We start from the raw sequence: 27188 nt of genomic DNA on the forward strand, positions 1-27188 counted from the left end.
GTATTGCAAGCAAAAGAAATCATATTTATTTTACTTTTTTGGTATTTTTTTTAACTTTTTCGTGTCTTACTGTTTTCAAGCTGTGTTCAAGAGTTTGAGTTCCTTTTCAAAAATCATCACATAAGGGGGAATTCTTCTGTTTTATCATTAAATTGGATCATTTTATACTTGTCTGGGCTTTTAAAGCATTTATTTAAATATTCTCCATTGTATAAAGTTCTCTCCGGAGGCTGAAGCTTTTGCAGTGACATTGGAATCTCTTTGCCTGTGCCCAAAATTAATCTTAACATTTCTTTCAATTAAAAAAGTTATCCCTTCTTCAAAAAAGAAAATCCCTCCCTTTTGAAAGATATTTAATTGATTAAACTAACTGTTGAAAACCTGGAATTTAAAGTGAAATTGGATGCATCTTAATGACTACAGAATCTATTCCTCTTTAATTTGCATAACTTTGGAAAATAGCTGATTGAAATTGCATTGCTTTTTTCAGATTCATCTATGTCTGAGTAGGACTTAAGAGGGGAAAAATATTCACCTCGAAAGGATGACCTAATAGAATGTAATAAGTAAATAGCAGGTTAGAAAGGGAAGATGCCTTTCAACATCAATTTTTCAGTTTGTCTCTGCAAACATTTTATCCTTCGACCTGGAATTCATTTCAACTCCAGGGAGGCTCGGCTGCTTCCTGTCTTTGGGCTTAGCAGTACTGATAAAAGGTTGCCAAAAGTTATCCTAATTTTTCCTTATATTTTGGCATAGTTTTCCTCCTCATCTTGACACCCTCTCAACCCTTAATAAACCACTCTTGTGAATTGTGAGGGGAGGGAAAGGAAAGAGTAAGGAACCCAGGAAATCCTAACATTATAGGAGCTACTACTGGGTCACAGTGAAAACGGTCACCTATCTTTGCCTTATTTTCTCATTGCCAACTTGACCATGATAAAAGTAGGCAATTACATTTGTAATTGTCCGATATTAAAGATCCAGTATATGACAGATTTCAACTTTAAATGGAATTTAGTGGAACCATCTGCTTCATGGTTTTTTGTAAGAGAGGGGTTACTTTCTTTCTGAGGTTTATTGAAGTATTGATTAGTGCTTGCTGGGCCGCGATAGCAGCATTCGCATTTGGTTGATCTCCGCACCCCAGGTGAGGAACCTCTTAGAGCAGGTCAGTAATTTAGCCTTTCTATGGAAGCTGCTCCTTCAAAGAGAAAACAGGGCGGAAATGGCTTTCTGCTGAGTTACTTAGTAGTTTTTTGCCTTCTCCCTCCATTCTGGCAGGCATTGAGTGACCGCTTCAGTGGTGAGATCCCTGATGACCAGATGGCTCACAGTTCCTTTTTTCCAGACGAATACTTCACCTGCTCCTCCATTTGCCTCAGCTGTGGGTAAGTGAAGACAACAACTCATCCTATCCACTACCAGAAGAGTGAGTGGGCATGGCCTACTTTGTAGGACAAATTAATAGGTCCCCAATTTTTTTAAAGTCATAAGATAGAAATGCCTGTGGATCATGATGTCTTATGAAGTTCAAAGCCTATTTCAGAATTAACCTTTGAAAATTCCAAACCAGAACGGCATCTGAGCAATGTGGGATAGGGGTTAGGTTGAATATCTAAATATTGATGTCATATTGAATTATCTAATGAATAGTGACTAAGACATAGTTCAATATAGGATAAAGAGCAGCGGGCTTAACAGTAGGAGGAACTAGGTTTGAATCCTAATTTTGCTACTTGTTAGTCGGACAAACATTTATTAAGCATATATTCTCTTCAAGGAACTGAGGAAAAAAACGAAACAATCCTTCCTCTCAAGAAACTTATATTCTACAGGAAATGTTGACATTTGTATAATGTTTTAAGGTTCATAAAAACATAAATTATCTCATTTGATCCTCACTGACAACATTTTCTCTGCTCTATAAATGAGAGAGGCTAAGTGATTGGCTAGTGTAAGATCTGGGATTCACTTCCAGGGCTTTCTTTGACTATTTCCTCCCTGTGTGACCCTGGGCAAATCACTCATTTATCTGGGCGTTGGTTTCCTCATTTGCAAAATGAGGGATATGCTATTTAACATTTTTATCAGTCGTTTGGAAAAAGGCGCAGATGTCATGTTAGCAGATTTTCACATTACACAAAGCTTGCAAGAATATGCTGTGTTATGGAATCAGGATCCAAAAAGATCTTTGATATGATTGGACTAACTCTAATAAGATAAAATTTAATGGAGATAAATGTAAAGTGTTATACGTAAGTTAAACAAATTAACCTCACAGATTTGCATGGATAGTTTTTTCTGAAAAAGATTTGAGGTTTTAGTTGACTAGAAACTCAGTAAGAGACAACAGCTAAAACATGCTAATGCAGTTTCAGACTTCGTTAATGGAGATATGTTTTATCCTGCCCCCATCAGCTCTCATTGTGTAGTTTGTTCATTTACGGAAGGACATCAGTGTGGAGAATGTCCGGAGGAAGACAACCAGAATAGGTGTCGAGTTAATACTGCATAAAGATCAGTTGAAGGACCTTGCAATGTTTTGACTTCAGGAAGGTTAGGAAGGATATTATAGTAACTACATTCAGGGATTTAGAGAACTATCATATGGAAGAATGATTCAACTTTTGCTCTATTTGGTTGAACAAGGTTCAGAGGGAAGAATAAGAAGCAGTGGGTAGAAGTTTCAGAGTCACATTTAAGTTTGATATAAGAGGGGGAAAAAGCCTTTTAGAGTTATCCAAAAATTGTAACTTGCTATCTTTGGAGGTGGGGGGTTGCTTGACATTGGAGCCTTCAGGGAAAGACTTGACTACTTGTCAGGTGTGTTGTAGGAGAAATATTTTTTCCGTTATTGGTTGGATTGGATTCAAGAGTTAAGAAGACCTAGATTTAAATCCCAACCCAAATATTTACTAGCTGTGGGACCCTGGGCAGATCGCCTATAACCTCTGTGTGCCTCAATTTCTTCATCTGTAAAGTGAGGGCGTTGGACTTGATGTATTCTAAGGTTTCCTCTAGCTCTCTCAATATGATCCTGTGATATCAGGCTTCATCTCTAATTAAGCGTGTTGGGTCTCTTTGTTCTTTTTCTAAACAGGATCCTCGAAGTCCTGCTTTAGCTTTTTACTCTTGGAAATGATTTTTTCTTTTCACTCCATGATATCTCTCCTATCTTTCCTCTTCTTTGCACTCACGGAGCTGCTGCCCTAGTTCAATTCCTTATCACCTCCCACCTTGACTATTGTGACTCTTAATTGGCTTCCCTGCTTTTCAAGTCTTTTCTCCAGTCTGTTCTCCAAAGCTACCAAATCGATATTTCTCAAGTATAGTTCTGCCCATATTAGTTGTCTGCTTGATAATGTCAAGTGGCTCCTTATTCCTCTTGGGACAAAATACAGACTTGTTTGTTTGGCATTTAAAGCCCACCACAATCTGGTTTTAGGCTACTTTTTCAAACTTACACATTTACTCCTTTTCATGCACTGAACAGTCCAACCTACTCACTATTGTCACTCCTACACAACATAACATCTCCCATCCCATGCCTTTGCATAGGCTGTTACCCCCATGCTTGGAATGCACTGTGTTCTCACCTCTGCCACTTAGAATTCCTAGGCTTCTTTAAATCCCAGCTCAAGTCCTACCTCCTTCCCAATGACCTCTCAGTAGTTGCTAGAGCCTCTTCCCAAATTATTTTGCACTTATAGTCTATATATTTTCCTTTTACTTGTATAAGTTTGTGTGCACATATTTTTCCCCTTTTCCTGCTTCCCTAGCCCCTGTGTAAGCTGTTTAAGGAAGAGGATCATTTCATTTTGCCCTTTGTATTTGTACCCCAGTGCCTAGCACACAGCAGGCACTTAATAAATATTTGTTGATTGATTTCTCTTCTTGGGCTGTGAGGACAATGGTTTTCCTTTCTTTCTCTTGACAGTTGGAAGTTGGAATGGAGGGCCATGTGTTACCTGGCCTCATTTCATTCATTTATCTTGAGACCTTCCAATTCTTAGTCATATTAATGCTGATGAATGTATCACAGTAATATCCATGGCTGGTTTTGGCCTAAAATATCTTCCAGGCTAACAGCATTAGCTCGCTTGCTTGTTGCATCATTGTTACTTTTTTGTATCATAGGTCTGGATGTAAAAACAGCATGAATCATGGAAAAGAAGGAGTGCCTCATGAAGCAAAGAGCCGCTGTAGCTACTCCCACCAGTATGATAATCGGGTCTATACCTGCAAAGTAAGTAGTGGGGGGATTTTATTTTTCGTACAAGCGTGCTTCTTTCTTTCTCTCCTGAGAGACATGAAGCTTGAAACAGTCCACGAGCTACCTCCTGTCCTATCTTAGTGCTTTTGAAGTCAAAGTGTGAATTCCAAGTGTACTGTAATGTTACTAGTGCCTTTTATGAGATATCTAAGTGTTCATTTTCAGATGAGATGTTCTTTCAGACAGTTCCTGACTTTGTTTCACTTTATATCTGCTAGATGTATCGTTTAGGCATTGGTCTTTACTCACTATGTCTTTCTCTGGCCACAGAGTGCCATCTAGTCATTTTTAGACTTTGTATATTCATGTGTATACTCATGTTCTGTGGATTAACTTCAGAGAAAAATGATGCTTTTTTTTTTTTCTGACCTGTATGTGATCCCAAATTTTAGTAGTGTTCATGTGGGGCTGGGTTTTCTACATACACAAGAAGCTGATGAAGTGCTGTGTGTTCCAGGCCTGCTATGAAAGAGGAAAGGAGGTCAGTGTAGTGCCTAAAACATCTGCTTCTACTGACTCCCCTTGGATGGGTCTTGCAAAGTATGCATGGTCTGGGTGAGTAGAGGTACCTGAGTTTCAGATACTTTGATATATGCCCATCTCCTTCTTAGGCCTACCTGGATAACTATTTACCTCCATTTCAGGTATGTGATTGAGTGTCCTAACTGTGGTGTGGTATATCGTAGTCGGCAGTACTGGTTTGGGAATCAAGATCCTGTGGACACAGTAGTACGGACAGAAATTGAACATGTCTGGCCTGGAGTAAGTATTCTCCTTTTTCTGACAGATTTCTGACAGTAGACCAAACGGTCTACTTTATCATTTCAGATCTAACAAGGCTTGTTCCACTTGATTCAAACCTTTTATTACTCTTCTTGAGATTCTTGGCCTTTGTTCTACTAGATAAATGTTAGGATTATTCGGTCAAGGGCTTCAAAATAACTCCGCGGTAGTTTCAATAGCATGGCATTAAATCTGTAAATTAATTCATGTAATAACACTATTTTTATTATGGAGGCACAGCCCAATCATAAGCAAATGTCTTTCTTAATTTCTATATAAAGTATTTTGTACTTGTATTCATGAGAGTAATGACTAGCTAGATGGATACCCAGGCACTTTATACATTCTGTAGTTATTTGGAATGAGACTTCCTTTTCTATTTCTTCCAACTTTTGTTAGTAATATGCAAAAAGGTTATTGATTTTAATGGGTTTATTTTATATCCTGCTACTTTACTCGTTAATATTTCCAACTGATTACTAGTTGAATCCCTATGGTTCTCTATGTAAACTATCATATCATTTGTAATATGCAGTAATTATTTCCTCTTTGGGTGTACATGTTCCCTAAATTTCTTTTTCTGTTCTGTCAGGGCTTAGGTGTTAGGTCCTGATTATCAAATCTCACTCCAGCTTGCAACCGCCCTCCTCCCCGCCTCACCAGGAATGTCCTTATTCAAAATGGCTGCTGGCTTTGGCCCTGTTGACCAAGCTTGCAGGATTCCTGGTCTTCCTCTTTTCCCAGACCTCCCAGGCTCCAGAGGTCCTGCTGGCTTCCCCAGTGCCACCCACCTCCCAGCAGGCTCTGCTAATCATGCTCTGGCCATGCACTTGTGCAGTCCTTTGCACCCTAGATAGATGCAGGAACTTCTGTTCCTCCTCAGTTTTCTTCATCCTTGCTACATCTGGACCCCTTTTCAGCTATATGCTGAAGAACAGAGAACAGGGCTCCTCTATAGCCTTTTATAACACAATCCTTACCAGAAGTCTTCATTACCAGCATATTAATGACTATTCCTGACACCAAAATTCTTAGAAAAGCTGGAAAGCAATCTGGCAGTAATTAGTTTTAGAGCAACATATTGTACCATATATTGTAATACTCCACATGGAAAAATGAATGAAATACCAGAGTATTTCATGAAAATTTTGGAGGACAGAAGGAGGAGGTATCTTTCCCAAGTAAGAGAAGAATTCTTAACTAAACAAGGGATAGCGATTATCTAAAAAGATAAAATGAAATTCGATTGTGTAAAATTGAAAAGCCTTAGTGCAAGCAAAATACATATATTTAAAATCAGAAAGAAAACAATTTGGCAAGTGTGTACTGCAGATATCTCTGCTAAAGGCCTACTATTTAGCTATTTAGGGAACTAATACAAATACATAAGAACAAGCCGTTCCCCAGTTGCACGTTGGTCAAAGGATATGAATAGACCATTTTCAAATGAAGATACGCAAACTATGAACAACCATGTGAAAAAATGCTCCGATTCACTAATAAGGGAAATACAGACCCAGATATCTTTTAAAGTATGACCGCATATCTGTCAGATTAGCAAAGATGACAAAACAAGTAAATAACGATTGTTAAAATGGTAGTAGGAGGATGGGTGCTTAGCGTACTCTTGGAAATATGAAGTGGTATGACCATTCTTGAAAACAATTTGGAACTATACTGAAAACTGCATGAATCCTCAGACCCAATGATACTGTTAGATTGTACTTTCAAGGAGGTCAGGAATAGAAAGAAAAGTCATATATCTATAAAAGAATATTTATAGCAGCATTTTTTTGTTGTGGCAAAAAATTGGAAACAAAAGAAATGCCCATCATTTAGGGAGGGGCTGAACAATTTGTGGTACACAAATGTGGTGGAATTTTGTTGTGCCATAAGAAATGAGCTTTATTATAGATTCAGAGAAATATGAAAAGACATATAAACAAATGCAAAACATAGTGAGTAGAATTTGTTTTGGTTCTTAATAGTATTTTTTTCCAGTTACACATAAAGATAGTTTATTTTTTATTTTTGGGAGCAGTGGGGGTTAAGCGACTTTCTCAGTAAGTGTCTAAGGTTGGATTTGAACTCAAGTCCTCCTGACTCTAAGGTCGGTGCTCTGTCTAGTATGCCACCTGGCTGCCCCCAATTTTTCTCCCTCCCTTCCCTCCCCCCTCACCAAGATAGCAAACAATTCGATATAGGTTATATGTGTACAATTACGTTAAACATATTTCCACATTAGTCATGTTGTGAAAGAGGAATCAGAGAGGAGAACATTTTAACTGATGGCTACAGTACAGTAAGGGGAAACAACTCAGAGAGATCTCAGAACTTTGACTAAAATGTCAACTGAAATCATGATTTCTAAAGACTGATAATAAAGCGTATCTTACATCCCTTTGTAGAGAGGTGAAGGATTAGAGATACAGAACTAGATATGCATTCTCAGTTACGGACAAGCCTTGATTTATTTTGCTTGACCGTACATATTTGTTACAAGCCAGGGCTTTTACTTAAGATTTGAAGAAGATTGATTGTTGAATAGTCATAGAAATGAAAAAAAGCCTCTGCAAAACATTTTAAAAATTAAAAAAAAAAAAACAAAAAATAATTCCACCCTTATATAAATTGTTTGCAAAAATAGGGAGATAGGGTCTACTCTTACACATTTCTTTTATGTGACAAATATGATCTTTATTTCTAATCCAGGGAGAGAGAACCCAGAGGAAGAAAATAAAAACATAATATCTCTAATGAATATTGATATAATAATAATAATAATATTGAATAAAGTACTAGCAAAGAGGCAGTTAATATTGATGAATTTAGAGAGATTCAACGGAAAAGTTAATTGAAACAGTAACTGTAGTAAGTGTAGTAGGATAAAAATAACCCTTCCCTTCCCCCCCAGCCTTTTTGTATATTACCACTGAAACTAAGTAGAAAGATAGAAAAAGAATTTCCTTTTAGAATAATGATAGAATGTATAAAATATCTGCATCTACCAAGACACACATAGGAATTATATGAGTCAAATTACAAAACTATTTGGTACTAGTTAAAAAATAAAGAACTTGCTTGCTGGAACAGCTGGGTAAAGAGTCAATATTGGACAAAATCTCCTGAGAAAATTAGAAAGCAGTTGGAGGTGGGGGAGCGGAGAATTCTTGACAAAGAAGGGATAGAGAGCATCACAGGAGATAAAATGAACAATTTTGATTACATAAAATTGCAAGTTTTTGTATTAACAGAATCACTGTTGTTAAATGGGAAACAACTGATTAAGGAAAATCTTTACAGGAAAGTCTGATATCCAGTGGGAATTGATACGAGTACATAAATATAAGAGCCATTCCCCAGATAAATGAGGGGGCAGTTTTCAAAAGAAGAAATGTACATATCAACAACTATATGAAAAATGCTTTAACAAGAGAAATGGAAATAAAAGAAAGTCTGAAGTTTTGCTGATAGCCATCAGATTGGCAAGGATATAAAAAAAGGAAAATGATAGTTGTAGGAGAGGCTGAGAGGAGAGGCACGCTAATACATTGTGGGTAAAGCTACGAATGGATCTAATCATTCTAGAAAGTAATTTGGAACAACACCCAGAGAGTCACCAAACTATGCATATTCTCTGACACAATGATGGTGCTAGGGTTGTTGCCATATAGCCTAAAGAGATTTTTTTTAAAAAAGGGAAAAGAATCATATGTACAAAAATATTTATAGCAGCACTTTTTTTTTGTAGCAAAGAGCAACAAAATTGGTGTCCATCGATTAGGGAATGACTGAACAAATCATTGTATGATCATTCTGTGTGATTGTAATGGAATTTCATTGCACTGTAAGAAATGATGGATTCAGACAAATCTGAACTATATGAACTAATGAATAGTGACATTTTATACAGTGACTAAAGCACTCTAAAGGAAAAGAAGTTTGAAATACTTAAGAATCAAGGTCAGTATACTGATCAGTCAGGAACTCCAGAAGAATAGTAATGCTTTCCACCTTTGACAGAAAAATGATGGACGAGGGTTGTACAATCAGGCTTAATGTTTTTAGATGTAGGCAATGTATGGATTTTATTTTGCTTTATTTATTGCAAGATAGGGCATTTTTGGAGGGATATTAGGGCAGGGTGGAGAGTTAGGCAGGTTAGTGTCAGGGGGAGGATAATTACAATGGGAAGACAGGTATACTGATGCACCAATGAATTGATCCAGCCATTCTGGAAAGTAATTTGAAACAGTATTTCTCCCACAAATCACTAAATTGTGTATACTCTTTAACTGCAAGATATGGCTAATACTGTCATACCCCAATGAGGATTTTTTTTTTCAAAGAAGGAAAAGACCTATGTGTTCAAAGGTATTTTTAATTGCTTTTTTTTTAAAGCCAAGACCTTGAAATAAAGTGGGCAACCATCATTTGGAAAATGGCTAAACAGATGAAGGCATATGAATGTAATGTATGAAAAGAGAAAACAAAGAGTATTAATGAGACATTTAAAAAATACACAGAAGAGAGCAAAAGGAATTTCAGAAGGGGACATAATCTAGCAAGGCATATTGGAGCTGCCATGTTAAACTTACTATATACTAAAAAAAAAAAGAGTAACATCTTGCAGAAACCTTGTTCTGTTTTTTCTTTATATGAAGAAATATTGATATTTTGATATTTTTCAAATACCATGTAAAGTTTTTACATTTTAAAAATGTTCATGGTGTGGTAGGCATGAGTGACCCTTGAGATCCTTCTCTGTTCTCTGTCCTTAACTTTAAAGGTTTCTTTTGAATTCAGGATGTTAGGAGAAAACCCTTGCATTGATAAGGAAATAATCTGCTTTTATTTTATGAAAATTTGATTCTCACATGGAATAATTTAGGAACAAAAGTTGACCCTAAACTTCTTTACCCACAGAAATATGATAGGTTGTCACAACCCTAAATTCTTAACTCTTGGCTCCTCTACAAAACTGTACCTTTCTTTCTGAGCAGCTACCTATTGTTGCATTATATCCACTTTAACATCACAATCCAGAGCGTTTATTTATTTTCCTTTTCAAACACCTTTGCTTTCTGAATTGGTCAGTATACTGTGATCTCATTTCTAGAAATGACCTCCTTTTTGGTTCAGGCTAGTGTGCTCTGAGGACTTCCATTCAGTTGGACATTTTTCCTTTGGGCTCTTACCACCACAGATACCATGAGGGTTGATAGTGTTCTCTTCTTTAAGTCATCATCATCATAGGATATAAGTTATATTCCAGGAAACAAATACATATTTATCTTTGGTCAAGTCATTTAAGCTCTAAACGTTAGTCTAAGTTTTCCCATCTATAAAATGGGAATACTGTTACCTGCAGTGCACATATCCTAGGCTTATTATGAGGATCAAATGAGATGCTCTTTGTGTGATGTTTTGCACATCTTAAAATAATACATGCATGTCAGCTATTATTATTTTTGTTATAAGGATAAACATTTTTATAAAGATTAAACTGCCTTTTTTGTTTATATGCCTACATAATTGGAGGTTCTAGTAACGTTTATCAGTCTTCAAAAATGTATATTTTAATCCTTGTTTTAGGTTAAATATAGTAACTAATACTCATGTAGTGCTTTCATGTTTGCAATGTGATTTACATATATATACACTGGGTTTTATGGTGATTCTGTAGGCCCTCGTCCCTTAGGTTGGGGGTATATCTAATAAATTCAATGGATTTGATACTTGTATAGAAGTGAATGTGGTGGTTTCTGTGCCATCAATCTTCCCAGATGGTTTTGTGTTCATTAGGATGTAAACTCCATGTGAGTAGAGGTCACTACATACTTTGTGCTTGAATCCCTAGTGCCTAGACATGTAATATCATTAGACACTTAAAAAATACTTGCTGATTGATTTATGAAATTTAATTAATGGTGAATATTCAGCTTATCAGAAGTATTAGCTCCTTTCTTTCATTTGGAGGCTTGATGCGTGCCCATTTTTTGTTTCAGACAGATGGATTTTTGAAGGACAACAACAATGCTGCCCAGCGCCTGCTAGATGGGATGAATTTCATGGCACAGTCAGTGTCTGAGCTGAGCCTTGGGCCCACAAAGGCAGTGACATCTTGGCTGACGGACCAGATTGCCCCCGCCTATTGGAGACCCAACTCACAGATCCTGGTATGTTGTAGCATCTGCAGAGTTCCACCAGCCCTGTCATTATATGTGTTAAGCTTATACCATTTACTTGCCAGATCAGTGGGAGGAGCCAGGGAGATTTGTTTGTTTTTTCCCATCAAAATCCACAACATGTGACTGGAGAGAGTACAACAGTGTGAGCTAGTCTACCACATTTTCCTTTCCTGTTTTAACTTGATGACTTCAGATAAGTCATGTCTCCTCACTAGTTTCAATTTCTCCACTTGGGAGTGAACTAATTAATCGTGTTAAAAGGGACTGGATTCTCTGGTCTCAAATAGTTTAAGAAGCTCAAGTAGTGAATTTTGCTCTGTGACATCTTAGCCTCTGAGAAACTTTTTTGGAAAATTGCCCTACTTCTGGTTAAGAAAAACATATTACTGCTTTGGGCATATTACTACCACATTCTCTATTGGGAATAATGTGATTATGCAACTTTAGGAAAGAAGGTTTCCAATTAATATTCACAGCTAATTCAACCTCTGATTGGCTCCATGGTATTTATTCTGTGTCACTCTGCCTTTTTCCTGAACTGACATAAATGATCTGCTTCTTTTTTGTTTCTGGATTGTTAGAACTGCAACAAGTGTGCAACATCATTTAAAGATAACGACACCAAACATCACTGCAGAGCCTGTGGGGAGGGCTTCTGTGACAGCTGTTCATCCAAGACACGGCCAGTACCTGAGCGGGGCTGGGGGCCTGCGCCTGTTCGGGTGTGTGACACCTGCTTTGATGCAAGAAACGTCCATTTAGGTAATAGTGGGACGATGGAGCTGCAAGAGCAGAGGTGGAGAGTACCTCCTTCCTTTGGGCACTTCACTGGGCATTTGGGATTGGATACTTCCCCCCGGTACACTCTCAAACTAGATCACTTTTCTGAGGGTGATTCTTGTCTCTGGTTTTGGCTTATCCTCTTCTCTGTACTCATAGTCCTGTGGGTGCCATTTCTCAATATACTTAGTGTGTACACTGAAATTTTAGTCCTTTTGTCTTTGATTTTGAAGGTAGGTTAGTAAATATTCTCAGAATATGTAGGCTTCAAACCTTATGGAATTGAACTGTACTACCCTGGGAGAAGAATCTAGAAGTTGGTTTTTTCTTTCATATCTTTCATATTTCTTACTTTCACAAGGGAGCTGGTCTTCATCTGTTGGAGATGAATGAGGGTTTATCATTAGGCTTTTCCTTTAATACAAAAATGTTTTTTGCACAGATGTTCCAGAGGCACAGGTGGACGAAGAAGGTGGGACTCTGATTGCCAGGAAAGTGGGCGAAGCAGTGCAGAATACCCTTGGAGCAGTAGTAACAGCCATTGATATACCACTAGGTGGGCATGGGCAATTATTCATGCCAGTATAGTGGATTCCTTGCAAAGTGATGAGTCTTGAATTATCTACTCTGTTTCTTTTTTAATTCAATTGTATTTTCAGTTCCAAATTTTCTCCTTCCCACCTTCCCCTCCTGAAATCATTGAAGAGGCAAGAAAAAAAATATAGTCAAGCTAAATAATTTTCTGTATTATCTTTGCCCTTGCCCCTGCCCCCCCAAAAAACCCCACAAAAACTAAGGAAGAGAAAATATACTTCAATCTATACTCTTGAGTCTCTCAGCTCTCTTAACTGGAAGTGGTTAGTATATATCCAACTTCTTTTCAAGGGCATAGGTATTGTTAACTAAGACTTGGTTCTACCATAATTTTTCGATCTGGGTGAGAAGAAAGTGGTTAATATTTGTCTCTGTTAATGATCTTGAGTTTAGTGGTTTCATGCATATCTCTTGGAAAGCATATGATCACATCAGCAAAACGTATAAACCAGGACCATCTTTTTTTGCAGGCAAGCTGGGATTTTCGTGTGTGTTCTACAACAAAGTTTAGATGGCGTAGATTGGGACTGGAGCCTAAAGTAGCTTAAAGTTTGAGGAGAATTGGGACTATAACCAAGAAATTTGAACTTCTGCAGTTGTCTCTTTGCTTGACTCAGGCTAGACTACTCTTCATTTTGACTAAGGAGCTTGGAAAACTTTTTCAAGATAGAGCTTTTGACTTACTGGCTAGGGAGACAATATCTGCCTTTACTTCAGGAAAAAATGGGGCATCTAGGTGGCATAATGGATAGAGTGTGGGCCTGGAGTCAGGAAGGCTCATCTTCCTGAGTTCAAATCTGGCCTCACACATAATATCTGTGTCACTTTACAGGGCAAGTCACTTTACCCTGTTTGTCTCAGTTTCCTCCTCTGTGAAATAAGCTAGAGAAGGAAATGGCAAACCACTCTAGTAGCTTTGCCAAGAAAACCCCAAATGGGGTCACAAAGAGTCAGACACGACTGAAAAATGACTGAAAAACTCAGAGGTAAATGAAAATATTTTTGGACCCTCTTGTTTTTCCCCTCTGCTAAACTATGTCATGGTGTCACTTGGTTTATAATGTTAGAACAAGGAGACCTGCTTAGGCAAAGTAGCTTGTGTCCAGGTACTATATCCTATACGCTGACTTGAGTCTGGTCCTGTGCCAGTTCTAACAATAATTCTGTCTCTGTTGTAGGTCTTGTGAAAGATGCTGCCCGGCCAGCCTATTGGGTGCCTGACCATGAGATCCTGCACTGCCACAATTGTCGAAAGGAATTCAGCATAAAGCTTTCCAAACATCACTGCCGGGCCTGTGGCCAAGGCTTCTGTGATGAGTGTTCCCATGACCGCCGAGCCGTCCCCTCTCGAGGCTGGGACCACCCAGTCCGTGTCTGCTTTAACTGCAATAAAAAGCCTGGTGATCTTTAACGCCAGCTCCCTCTCCAGGTCCTTCACAATTCCTTAGGTTCTCAGGGTTAGAAACAAATCTCTTTGGGGGTCTTCCCCTCCTTGACCTGGTAGCCTATTGTAGTGTGTGCCCTCTTTCCTAGTATCCTTGGGGCTCTACCACCTCCGTATGGGAGGCCAAGTGTCAAGTTGGGGGTCAGATCAGGACTGAAGGCCTAAATCCCTCGGGGTGGGGGGACTGGGCAGCTCATTTAAAGGTGAGTGAACCAGAATCCGTTGCATTTTATTCCAGTTTAAAAAATAAAATATAAATACATATATCTATAATTATAAATAAATATATATAAATACAAAGAAATTGTGTGCTAAGGATGCAGTTGACTACTGAATCCTTAACACAAAGTTACCGGCGCAGGGAAAAATGGTAGCAAGGGTTCTTCCCTGCGAGGCTGGGCTAGGTCCAAAGCCATCGCATTGCTTGTTAGCCTTTTGCTTGTTCTCTTAAAGCATTTTAAAGCCTTTCTTTCCTTCCTATCTCATCTTCCTCAATCAAAGGGTGGACTCCTCCGGCTGCTAAGGACACTAAGGCTTTATGGTATAATGCTTTCAACAGCTGTGTGGGGAGTTCTACCCTTTGGTGTTCGGGAGGACTTAAATTCCAATTCCTTGGCTAAGCCTGTTTCAATCAGGAACCACCCACCTTCAAGTGCAGGTCACTAGAATGAATGGTGGGTGAGGGGCTATGGTTTTGGAATTAGGTTTCAGCCTCTAGGAAAGTCAGGGTGTGGGTATCAGACCACCTCCTGGATTTGAGAGCACAGGAAGAAGATAAGTTCTCCTATGCTCCTTTTTAAAAAAGGTATCTTTACTTACTGTTGGGGTTTTGTCTAGGCTTTTCTAAGATGCAGGGGACCCTTCTCCAAAATTTAGCACCTGGGTACCTTCCCTCACCTACTTACTTCCCCTTAAAGCCTGTGACTTACTTCCAAGTGTTGCCCTAGAATTTTAATGCTTGTTTTAAAGTGTCTTATTCTTGGTTCCCAAACACATGAGCCCTCTAATTATTAGAGGGATGACCGTGAGTAATCTTCCAGGGACAAAGAGCACAGATTGGACTGTTCAAAGTTTTATTAAAACATATATATGTATCTATATCTGTGTGTGTATACATGTCTATATATGCACAGACATACATACCTGTATATATGTTATAACAGAGCACATAGAAAACAAAATTCCATCATCTCTTCAGTCCTTACAAGAGATATCAAATGGACTTCTGTTTATCAAGGTACCACGGACCTCCATCCCTGACCATGAGGTGACTGGAACGAGACTGTTTTTGCTAAAATAATCTTCTGTGGTGGATTTTATCTTCTATGGCCAAAAACTAATTAAAAAGCAACAAAATTCTGGACGTGAACTAAATGGAAAGTTTGCCCCTTAACGATGGATGGTGTGTGTGTGTTGGAGGGGCATCCCATCTGAGAGACAGTTCATGATCATGGGTAGCCAGAATTGGGTCCTATTCAGAGACCTGTTCCCTTACTGTCTCCTTATAGCACAGTGGCTGAGGCCCTCCTTCTAGAACTGTATATTATTAAATTAACTGTTATAAAGGAATATTCCTTCTGAAACGTGAGCTGTCCTTTTTTTCTTCCCTTATACCCCCCCAAAGAATAATTAATACACACTTCTGTATCCTAGTTGGTGAGGAAGCAGTTATTAGCTGTGTTGAGGACATAAAAGTAAGGTAGGAACCTCATTTCTGTGAGAATGTCAGTTTGGTAAATTTCCTTCTTTTGTCTCTCCTAATCCTGTCAAATTTTCTTATTCTTCAGCAGGGTAGATGTATTACCTGCCATGGATGGGTGGTGGAGTGGGCATTTACATAGTTATAAAGATAGGGTGTGAAGGTTAGGTTTAGTTTGCTTTAACTGATACAAATGTTTGGTTTTGGAGTTATGGGTAAGTACTTTAACATTTCTATGCATAGTTTTTTTGTGTGATTGAATGTTACTTTTTTCATATTATGTTACCCTCAGGTTCTTCATTAGACCTTTAATTTGTTATATTAGGTGCATGTAAAAATCATACTTACTTCTTCCTCATCCTCAACTCTGGTCAAAATGCAGCTTATTTTCTTGTAGCAGTAACTACTCTCATTCTTTCTTGGTCCCACCTGCTTTCCCCTTCATTGTTCTAATTTTCCATAATCTAGCTTTCTCTTCTTTTTTGGGTAGGGAGGAGAGCCTGGAGGCTTGGCATGAGGCAGGAGACAGAGTAGGGTGAAAATTAGACATACTAGAAGGACCAAAATTTAAGAATACCTCAAAGTGCCAAGGTGTGTTAATTGATGCACTGCATTTTTTTTTGATTCAAAAATTGAGGGAGGGACAGTAAGCATTTATTAAGTCACTAGATGCCAGGCACTGTACTAAGTACTTTACGAATATTATCTCACTTAAATCTTCACTACAGCCTTCTGAGGTTGGTGCTATATTATTGCCATTTTGCAGTTGAGGTTAAGTGATTTCTCCATTGTCACACAACTAATTACTTTATTTCTTAGGCTGGATTGTAACTCAGGTCTTCCAGACTCCGTGTGCTGCGTCAGTAATTGCTTTTCTCTGCCAAGGCAGAGAAAACAGAAATATAAGGTGGAAATTATTTCCAAGTAAAATCACAATATTTTTGTGTGATGTGCCTGATCTTCTAGTGTTAAGTATTTGGCATGCCTTCTCCCCAGAGTAATGGAGATTAGCTTGGGGACAGGACTTGTATAGGTGGCACAGTGGATAGAGTTCTGGGCCTGGGTTTAGGAAGACTCTTCTTTCTTGAGTTCAAATCCAGCTTTAGACACTTGGTAGCTGTGTAACCCTGATCAAGTCATTTGACCCTATTTGGCTCAATTTCCTCATCTGTAAAATGAGGAAGAAGAGAGAAGGAAATGGCAAACCAGTCTAGTGTCTTTGCCAAGAAAACTCCCAATGGATTCATGAAGAGTCAGACACAACTGAAACAACTAAATGAGAACGACAGAATACACTTGTGTAGATATGGGATTGGCCTAGCGGGGGTTCTTAACCTGTGGTGTATGGATAGATTTTAGGGCTTTTGTGAACTTGGGCGAGGAAGAAAATGACAATATTTTGACTAATCTCTAAAATTTAGCATTTCCTTCCAATTTTGAATGGAGTAAACATTTTTCTCCGAAAGAGGCTCATAGGCTTTAGCAGACTACCAGGTTGGTCCATGATACTAAATCAGTTAAAAACCTCTGGTCTAGATGATGATTGATGATATCTAGAGCCATAAACTTTGGTCTGGAGTATAAGGCAATGTAGAAAATAATTTGATTCTCGTTGGTTCAATCAAAGTACCATAGAGAATAGGAAAGTACATCCTGTTGTGAAATCTTGGTAAGTGCTGCTTTTTGTACTGCTACTTCCTTTGTCTACCTTTGCTCAGACTCAACAGATTTTTGATAAGGTGTTGATTTAAAAGATTTTTTTGTAGATTGTGTGCATGTTTTCTAAGTACTGAACTTACTGCTGATACTTTATTTAGAGTTATTTCTGTGTGTAGTTGACTAAATGGTTGCCTAAGCAATGGGACCCAAAGGAGTCCATCACCACATCCCCTGGGTGGAAGTGGAAGCCCGGGGAAATCTGTACACTGCTATAATCCTGCAGCCAAGACCCTTCACCTAATAGGGCAGCTACAAGTAAGTCACAATGCTCTAGTGAGACTAAATAAAGGAAGCACACTGAGAAATGCTATAGGACTTCATCGACCTGGAGTTGTTTGGTCTCCCCACCTTGCCTGTTAAAATGTTATCTTCATGGGGCAGCTAGGTGGTGCAGTGAGTAGAGCACCGGCCCTGGAGTCAGGAGGACTTGAGTTCAAATGCTACCTCAGACACTTGACACACTCACTAGCTGTGTGACCTTGGGCAAGTCACGTAACCCCAATTGCCTTGCCTTCCCCCCTCAAAAAAACCCCCCCAAAACAAAAATGTTATCCTCATTCTGAACTTGCTTGCACCAGCTTTGGATGGTACCTTCCTGGAAAAGATGAAAAGGAAATAAAGGCACCTGATACCTCCCCCCCCCCCTCCCCCCGTAGAGAGGGCTTTTGAAATTTAGTAATCATTGTCAGCCTAGTAGTTTCCTTTCACTAAAGTCTCCATAGGTCATTGTGGTGTCAGTTTTACCCCATTTAGTTAAAAAAAAATGAGGTAGAGAAATATAAAATTTAGGAATCAAATACTAAACTTTTTGTTTGTATTTAACAAATGATTTCACTATTTTAAACTGCTTATTTTTACTTTAAATTTTCTGGGTTTTTTGCCCCCAAACCGGGGAAGAAATTGGCCTACAGAAAAAAAAATCAAATCACGCTTTTGAAATTTATATAATTAACTTTAATGGACATGTTCTGTTACCTAATCACTCAGTTTAGATAGAATTTCTTTTTGAAACTAAGAAAGTTGTCTTAGCCCTGAGAACCTTTTAATTCCTGTGTGTTTGTGTGTGTTGAAGCAGGTGGTGAGGGAGAAGGGGAACTAATAACCCAGTGATATGTAGCTCCAGAGTTTCATCTGTTGTTGCCATAAGTTAAATGCATTTACATGACTGGTGCATCCCTGTTAGAGTCTAATACAGTGATTTAATACAGAAATCCAAAGTCTTGGAAGGAACCATATAATTAAAATACAGTTAAATCTTCAAATTTGGGGAAGAGGAGGAAGACTGTTCTTACATTGCAATGGTGAAAAAATAATATGGGCTTTGGCTAAACAATTGAAACTCATTCAACTTAAGCTAAAATTGCATATGATGGTGGGCAGTCCATTGACAGTCTGAAGCCAAGTAATTTATTTAATTAGCATGTTGAAGTTAACAGAGAAAAGCAGAATAGAAAAGCATTGCCACTTACGAGGTTGTAAGAGAAGAGCTTTATGACACAGTGTTATTTATATGTGCAATATCACTACAGCATTTTCTAACAGCAACTGACACCTTCCCTTTTCTATCCCCCCACTCCAAAAAAAAACATTTCAGAGGTTGTCTGTTCCAACTTGTCCCTCAAAAACAATCCTCTCATCTGGTCAATCTTGTATTACCTGGTCTACCAGGAGTGGGGCGCCTACTTATCTGAGAAGCTTATTAATTCTGCTTTTGGACAACTTGTTTCTCCTTCTGTTAACACTACAACTTTTCTGCAGCATGAGCTCTTTTCTAGGACCAAATACAGTCTAGTCACTTCGACATGATCACTGACCTCTCTAAATGTTGTGGCTATTTAGGCTTAAAACAGTTCAGCTGTTATACTGTCTGTCATCTTTAACTCTACATCTTAAGAGAGATTTCTTAATTTCCCACACTTTGAGGTGGTGATAAATTTGTTCTTCGCCCTTTCAATACCTTCCCCCATATTTTCATTTTCAAACTTCAGTGCCAACATGAGATACTTAGTCCTCTACATGGTTCTTTAATATTGAAAAATCACCTTTAAATGGTCTACTGTCTGCATTATATTTTATTATTCCCCACTGTATTTCATGTTATCCTTATGTAAAAACTTAACTTTGGGTAGTTTTTCATACTTAGTGGAAAACTTGGTTCTAGTTACCAAGTTTATGTTCCTGGTGCTGCTTTTAGAAGATTTGTGAAATAACACATGTGTAACCTACATTGAATTGCTTGCCTTCTCAATGAGAGGGGGTGGGGAAGGGAGAGAATTTGGAACTCAGAGTGTTAAAAATGAATGCTAGAAATTGTTTTTACATGTAACTGGGGAAAAATAAAATACCCAATAATTTTTTTAAAAAGAGAACAAAATTTTGAGAATCACAGTAAGATGGATGAAGGAAGTTTTATAGAGGCAGTGTTCCCAGTCTCTTTAATAATACACATGATAAAAATCCTGAAATTCAGAAAACTTAGCAGTGACAAGAATACTGAAAGAATGTGCTTCAAGTTGCATGTCAGAGAAAAAAATGACTGAAGATTGGCTCTGGGAGCTTCCACTCATCTAAGTATTCCCTCTGTTTTCCAAGCCAGGTTGTATGTTGGCCTAGAGCCATCCTATGATTGTTGTTGCTACAGTTTTAAGCATCTTGCTTTTGTAGTTAACTTGTGGTAATGCCCCAAGAGGAAATCCCACTATCAGGAGAACTGAGACCCATGAACCAGACTAGCTTCATGTCCTGGAGAAGGAAAAGGTGTATTTGAGGAGCTGTGTGGAGGAGGGGGGAGACCAGAAACACCACTGACTAAAAGTACTACATACAAAACAGAACAGAAGGAAACTGGCAACCAATAGAACTGACAGAATGGGTTGTGAAGCGGTACCACTCAGTGCAAAAGCTGCTCAGCACCTCTCAACTGTGTTCTGAATAATCCTCTCTACATCTGAGACCAGGCTGAAGGCAATTTTAGGGACCAAAGAAATCTATTTGAAGGAAGGGTAGGGTAAACCCAGACAAATGTGACTGGTAAAGATGGAGTATAGAGCTTTACCACAATGGCTACTTTGGCTCTCCTTGCCAGCAGTATGGTGGGCAGCTGAGCCCACCTGAGAGGTGTCCAATCCCTGAGGAGATCTGAGAGAACAGAGCAGGCAGCTAAGGCTGGGGAAGGTCACAAGAGCACCAAGCTTTCTGAAGTCAAGGAATTAGCAGTAAGTACATTTTTAGTAAGGACACCATAGGAAAGTAGACCAAAGCTGACTGAGAAATGAACACAATTGGAGGGTAAAAGATGTCTTAGAAAACAAGTAACTGGCAACAAAGGAAACTGACCTTGAGGAAGGTAAAGTAGCACAGTGACTTATGTAGAGCTTCCTGAATTAGTGGAATAACCCCTACCAAAATGTTGTAGAAAAGCAATCAAAGGATTAAGTAAAAATGTCAAATAAGGAGTGCCGAAATTATAACTCTTAAGGAACAAATCCAGTCTAACCAGAGATTGGAGAATTTAGTACAAAGGTACATCCTAGAGCAGAAGAATAACAAAAGAATTGGAAACAAAGATGCACAATGATTGAAACGATTAAGAAATTGTGGTGGTATGTGAATGTAATGGAAAATCCCTGTACTACAAGAAATAATGTAGATGATGAATACAGAGATGTATGGAAAGAATTAGATGAATTGTTGCAGAATGACATAAGCAGAGCCAAGAAAATGAAATATAACAATTTAATCACCAAAACAAAGTGGAAATAACTACTACAAAGTAATAAAAATTTATATCGCAAAATTAGAAGGAACAAGCATGTCTGCAAAGAAGAGCTACATGAGATGTCTCTGCTCCATTCCTTTACAGAAGTGGCAGGCAGGTCCATGGGTGGAACATTGCACATATTTTCAGATTTTTTTAATGTACTGATTAGTTTTACTGACTTTTTTCTCATTTTATATATGTATTATATACATTAACATGTAGTGATATATAAATTATTATTCCTAATATATGGATGACTCAGAGTAGGGAGAGAAGGGAAATGGAGAACATTTAAAAATACACAATATAATTTATTTTAAAAAATTACAGAATTAGAATGGAAAAATGCAGATATATAAAAATGGGAGAAAATAAAAGTGCGATATTGGAAGAATGCATGAGTGATTTCCAAGACAAGAATACTGAACTTGAGGGTGCAAAAAGATAATCTGAGAATTTTAGTTCTTCCAGAAAAACATGAAGAACTTGAATACTATCCTGTCAAGAAATCTTGCAGAAAAAATGCCCAGAAATATTTTAAGCACATGGCAAAGTTCAGATGAAGAGAATCTACAGAATGAATCTCAAAATTGAAATCATTTATTTTTTAGTCTTACATGTCAGGTGACAGAGCAAATAAAAGATGAATAGGCTAAAGAATTTGAGGGGGAAAAGCATCGGAAAAATCAGAATAGATGGAAATGAATTATTCAGGGGAATTTTCATCCTCAATTAAAAAAAATTGTAGAGAGGTTACTACCTTTTGGTTGGGGATAGTGTAAGGGGTGTCAGGTAATGATTGGTCAGAATTTGAGAGTGGTGGTGTGTGAAGTTTTTAGTTTCTTCCTCTAACTTGGATGGAGAGATGATAAGGATAGAATTGTAGGACAGGCTGCAGAGGGAAGAATAAGATGCCAGTAGGAACAAGCAGAAAAGGAAAAGTCTGTCACAGACAATCCTGCAGAATTGGAAGTGGGGTGGAATGAGGGTCTTGCAATGAACTCTGCTTGGAGAGAAGGGACTGGATGATTCAGGATATCTTCTACTATAAGGTAGGGTCATGTGGGTACAGGAGAAAGTGCTAGATTTAGAGCTAGAAAATTTGGATTCAAATGTCATCTTTGAGTCTTCTCTGCCATTTAGATGATTGACCTTGGCTAAGTCACTTTACCTTTCTTGGCCTCAGTTTCCTCATCTGTAAAAATGAGGGGATTGGACTAGATGATCTCTAAGGTTCCTTACACTATGACCACAAATTCTGAACCTCAGTAGTAACTCCAAATGGGGAGAGGAAGGGTGCCTAGAAGGCACAGCTTGGAGGAGGTAGAACAGAGGATTGTACAGCATCAAAAGGTACAAATGATAAGGGAAAAGAAGAAAGAAAATTGGAGCCTCTAGTACTAGGGTGGGGACTTCTTCCCTTGAACCTCACTGTTCCTTGAGAATTAGCATTCTTGGGAATACAATCTAGAAAATCTTAGGAAGAGTAAAAGAGAAAGTGTAAGGAAAACAACATTTGTTAGGAGCATTATACTTTTTTTGAAAGTTTATATTTTGTGATATTCTATGCCCATATTTCCCTGTGAAAAAAGGACCAGAAATACATTTTTTCAAGCCTTTTCCATAGTCAAGCTTGATAACCATGATTACCTAGTGTTTGGTTTTTTCCCCCATTTACACTGGAATCATAATGTACATTTTCCTATTCTTAACTCACTGTATCAGTTCATGTAAGTTCTACCCTGCTTCTCTGAATTATGTTTATTATTTGTCCCTAAGTCTCACTACATTTGTGTACCACAACTTGTTTATCCATTTCTTAGTGGTCAATAGGCATCTACTTTGCTACTACAAAAAATGCTGCTATAAAATTTTGGTGTATATGGGACCAGGAGCATTACATGTTAATATCATTGTATTAGTAGAAAAGATAGATGGAGAAAGGACATGGAGGATTAGTTACGGTGCTGAACTAGAAAAGGGGTTAAACAAAAGAGAAAGCAACACAATAGGAGGTTAAAAATGTAAATTTGTAATGCATGTAACATTAATATGCTCACAAAGCAGTTAATTGAAGAAGCAAATATTAATACAAATTGTTATCCTAAATTGAAATGGATTATATTGTACAATAAAAAGGACAAGTATGGATAAGAAAATGAAAATACTGCATAGAAGGAACACATTTGAAACTGAAAGTTGTAAGATAAAACAATATCTGATATGCTAGCAAATAAAAAAGGGTTACCGTCATGTTCCAAGGAAAGGAAATGAAAATTTATGTAAAGCTTTAAGGTTTGCAAAACACAAGTATTACCTAATTTTGTCATCACAGAAAAACCTGGGAATTGGGTCCTATTATTATCCTGATTTTGTAGATGAGAAAGCTGAGGTGGGCTGAGTTTGTGACTTGCCTGGGGTGGCACAAACATGGGAGTTTGGATTGATCTGAGTCTTCCTGACTCCGAGTCTTGGGTTCTATCCACTGCACCATTTCACTGACAAAGTCCAGAAAAACAAACAATGAAACTTTTTCGTGCTTAAGAACACCAGAAAACCAGAGCTATTAAGTCATACACACTGATGAACGTAGATAAATTCTTAAAAGTTAGGCTAATTGCAAAAAGGCATTGTTAGCAACATGCTAATAGGCTGGAGAATTTTTAGTATTTCAGCTGTATAAATCCAACCAATAGAAATAAGGAAAATAAGAGGTGAATGAATTTGTTGAATAAAGTAGATTTGATTGACCTTTGTTGACTTACGATTGATGTACTAAAGAAAACAAATTTTGCAGCATCCATTGTTAACCTTTACAAAAAGTGAGTGTATGCTAAGAATGCAGGCCAAATGTAAAAAAGCAGATATGATAAATGTATCCTTTATAGGCCATCCTGCAACAAAATTATGATAAAAACAATAGGACCAAAAGATTACTGAATTATGATGGAATCAAAGAATAAATAAAAACAGCACAATGAAACTTCTGAGACATAGCTAAAACAATCAGGAAATTTTATACCTCAGACAACAATGAAATAGAAAAAAAATCACTAAATTGAGCACGTAAATAAAAAGACTAGAAAATAAATCAGCATCTCTAACATCACTACAAAGAAGAAATTTTGAGAATTAGAAAAAATTCAAAAGAATTTGTAAACCTGAGAAATGAACTTTTTTTTTAAAAAGGTCTAACAATAATTAGCTAACTTGATCAAGAAAAGGAGAAAGCAAAATCAGATTACTCAGAAAACTAGATGAATACAGGATAGGGAATGAACTACTGCAGACTGTTCTATATGATGAAATCTAAGAATTCAAAGGAAACTACCTATAAAAATAGAAAATTCTCATGCAAAACAAGAGAGCATCACAATTTCAGAAAAATGCTTAAAAATCAATTAATACTTATTAATTAATACTTATCTCTAGATATATCCTGACACCCAAACAAGGGAGAGAAAGAACCATAGATCACTCTAATAAATACTGATAGAGAAATTTTAAATAAAAATTTCACAGGAAACTAAAAATAGATCCTCAAAATACCTGAACAAAATGGACTCATACCAGGGATACAGGGATGTTTCAAAGATAGAAAATTACTATAATTACAAACTAAAAGAAAATTATTTCGATAATTGAGGAAAAAGCTTTTACAAAGTGCAACACTGTTACAAACTCTAAAAAGCATAGGCACAGAAGGAATATTTTTTAATATGATCGAAAGTATATATTGAAAACCAAGGGTTCCATTGTTTGTAATGGAGAAACACTAGACGGTATCCCATTACAAAAAGAAGTAAAACGAGGATGTGCTGAGCATTCTTCACCATTACTTGACAGTTTTGGACATACTAGTTATAGCAATTGTACAACAAACACAGTTATCACAATAAAATGAGAATAAAATCAAAAGATTTAAATATAAGCAAAGAGGAGACAAAATTATCCGTACTTGCAGATGGTCTACTTAGAAAATCATGGACAGGGGCAGCCAGGTGGCCCAGTGAGTACAGCACCGGCCCTGGAGTCAGGAGGACCTGAGTTCAAATTTGACTTCAGACACTTGACACATGTACTAGCTGTGTGACCTCGGGCAAGTCACTTAACCCCAATTGCCCCATTCCCCCCCCCCCAAGAAATCATGGAGGATCAGTGAAGAAACCAATTGACCCAAATTATAGCTGTCTCAACGTTGCACAAGGTAAGTCCACAGATAATATAATTTTTATACAATCTTAACAAAAACTAGAAAAATGTATGATAAATTCCATTCAAAATAAAAAATGCATAAAATATCTGGGAGTTAAAAGGACATGCAAAATTTTGTATAACTTCAAAACTACAGAAAATAGTAGAAGCAATTTCAATATTCAATGCTCATGGTTGGGTGGTACTAACATAATGGCAATACTACTTAAATAGTTTAAAGATTAGTACTACAGCTAGACATCATCTGTAAGGCCTAGAATCTCAAGGGAGACAATGAGAAAGATTATGAATAATGGGGGCATAACATTAGCAGACATAATTTTAAAGATCTGCATTTTATAGCAGTTAAAATAGTAAATCAGGAAAAGACTAGACCAATAAGAAATGGAAGCAACCAAAACCTGCACAGCAGTGTTTGATAAGACTCAAGAACATAACTGGGGAAAGGACTCTACAAGAACTGCTGGGGAAGCTGGACGGCAGAAATTAGGTTTTGCCCAACAGTTTATATCATAACACAACAATAAGCTAAAGATGAATATGTGACCTGAATATAAAATGTCATACCAAAAAATTAAAAGAAAAAAACTGAGATATCAAGAATCTTTCACAAATATAAATGAGAGAATTTTTTTTAGTTTTCTTTTTTATTTTGAACTTAAATACCAAGAAAAAGGATTTCCATATTACATAGCAGAACACAAAATAGTTCCATATGAAACTGTGATTCTCTATTTCATATCACACTATATAATAAATTTCCATGTTACTTTAATAACTTCTTTTTGTGTTTTCTTTTGAATGTCTTGTCTGTGTCCTTTTAAAAATGTTTTAACCTTTTTCCTTTTTTGGCATTACTATTGCAACTTCTCCTCCTCCCTTGACCCTTCCTCTTAGGAAAAGAATTCTTAACCAAGTAAGGGAAAAGGAAATAATTAAAGACAAAATAGGCAGTTTTGACTGCAGAAAATGTAAAAATCTTCTGTTTGAATTAAAGCAAAACATGAAAAATGGTAGAGCAGGAGAAATATTGACATCAAATGTCACTAACAAAAGTCTGGCATTGAATATCAATATTATTAATTTAAAAATTTATATTTAAAATTAGTTCAAAATATTAATATTAAAAATAGGGAATCAACTGAAATATGTAACAGCAAGAGTCACATTCCTCAGTGGACATGTGCTCAAAGGATATGAACAATTTTCAAAAGATGTGCAAATTATATATGATCAAAGGAGGACATGGTCTAAATCCTTAGAAGTAAGAGCAATCTAGATTAAAACATCACAATTTCACCTCACTCCATGTAAATTGAAATGAATGTAACAGGAGGGAACAGTGTAAGGGCAGTGGAGAGGTACACTGTTGTCCTATTGGTAGTCCATCTTGTCTGGATTTCAATTTGAAATTACGTAAATTACTTCTTTATATATGACCATGCTGCTGGGCATATATTCCCCAAGTTTTTCAGAAATTGTCACTTCCATAATTTCTTACAGTGAAACAATATTCCATTATATTCGTTTACAGTAATTGGTTCAGCTCTTTCCCAGTTGATGGCATCCAATCCTCTTAGTTTCCAGTTCTTTAAAAAAGGAGTTCTAATAAATACTTTAGCATATATGGATCCTTTTCTCTTTTTTTAAACAGGGTATAGGCCTGTTATCATTGGGTCAATTATGGTTGCATATGGTAAGCTATGTAGGCGTAGTTTACTGACTTG

The 27188-nt window shown here is 37.3% G+C and overlaps 1 protein-coding gene across 3 annotated transcripts in view; it reads left to right on the forward strand.

Annotated features, from left to right (window-relative positions):
• Positions 1–15651, forward strand: part of ZFYVE1 (zinc finger FYVE-type containing 1) — a 56582-nt gene extending 40931 nt beyond the window's left edge. For all 3 annotated transcript variants that reach the window (XM_036735642.1, XM_036735640.1, XM_036735641.1), the window contains 8 exons: positions 1285–1391; positions 4141–4249; positions 4734–4831; positions 4921–5038; positions 11068–11238; positions 11832–12012; positions 12473–12586; positions 13803–15651. In XM_036735642.1, the coding sequence (XP_036591537.1) occupies positions 1285–1391; positions 4141–4249; positions 4734–4831; positions 4921–5038; positions 11068–11238; positions 11832–12012; positions 12473–12586; positions 13803–14035 (1131 nt within the window). In that variant the 3' untranslated portion in view covers positions 14036–15651. The remainder of the gene's footprint in view (positions 1–1284; positions 1392–4140; positions 4250–4733; positions 4832–4920; positions 5039–11067; positions 11239–11831; positions 12013–12472; positions 12587–13802) is intronic.
• The last annotated feature ends 11537 nt before the right edge of the window (positions 15652–27188 follow it).

This window comes from Trichosurus vulpecula, chromosome 8, assembly GCF_011100635.1.
Source record: "Trichosurus vulpecula isolate mTriVul1 chromosome 8, mTriVul1.pri, whole genome shotgun sequence".
NCBI classification, from domain to species: domain Eukaryota; kingdom Metazoa; phylum Chordata; class Mammalia; order Diprotodontia; family Phalangeridae; genus Trichosurus; species Trichosurus vulpecula.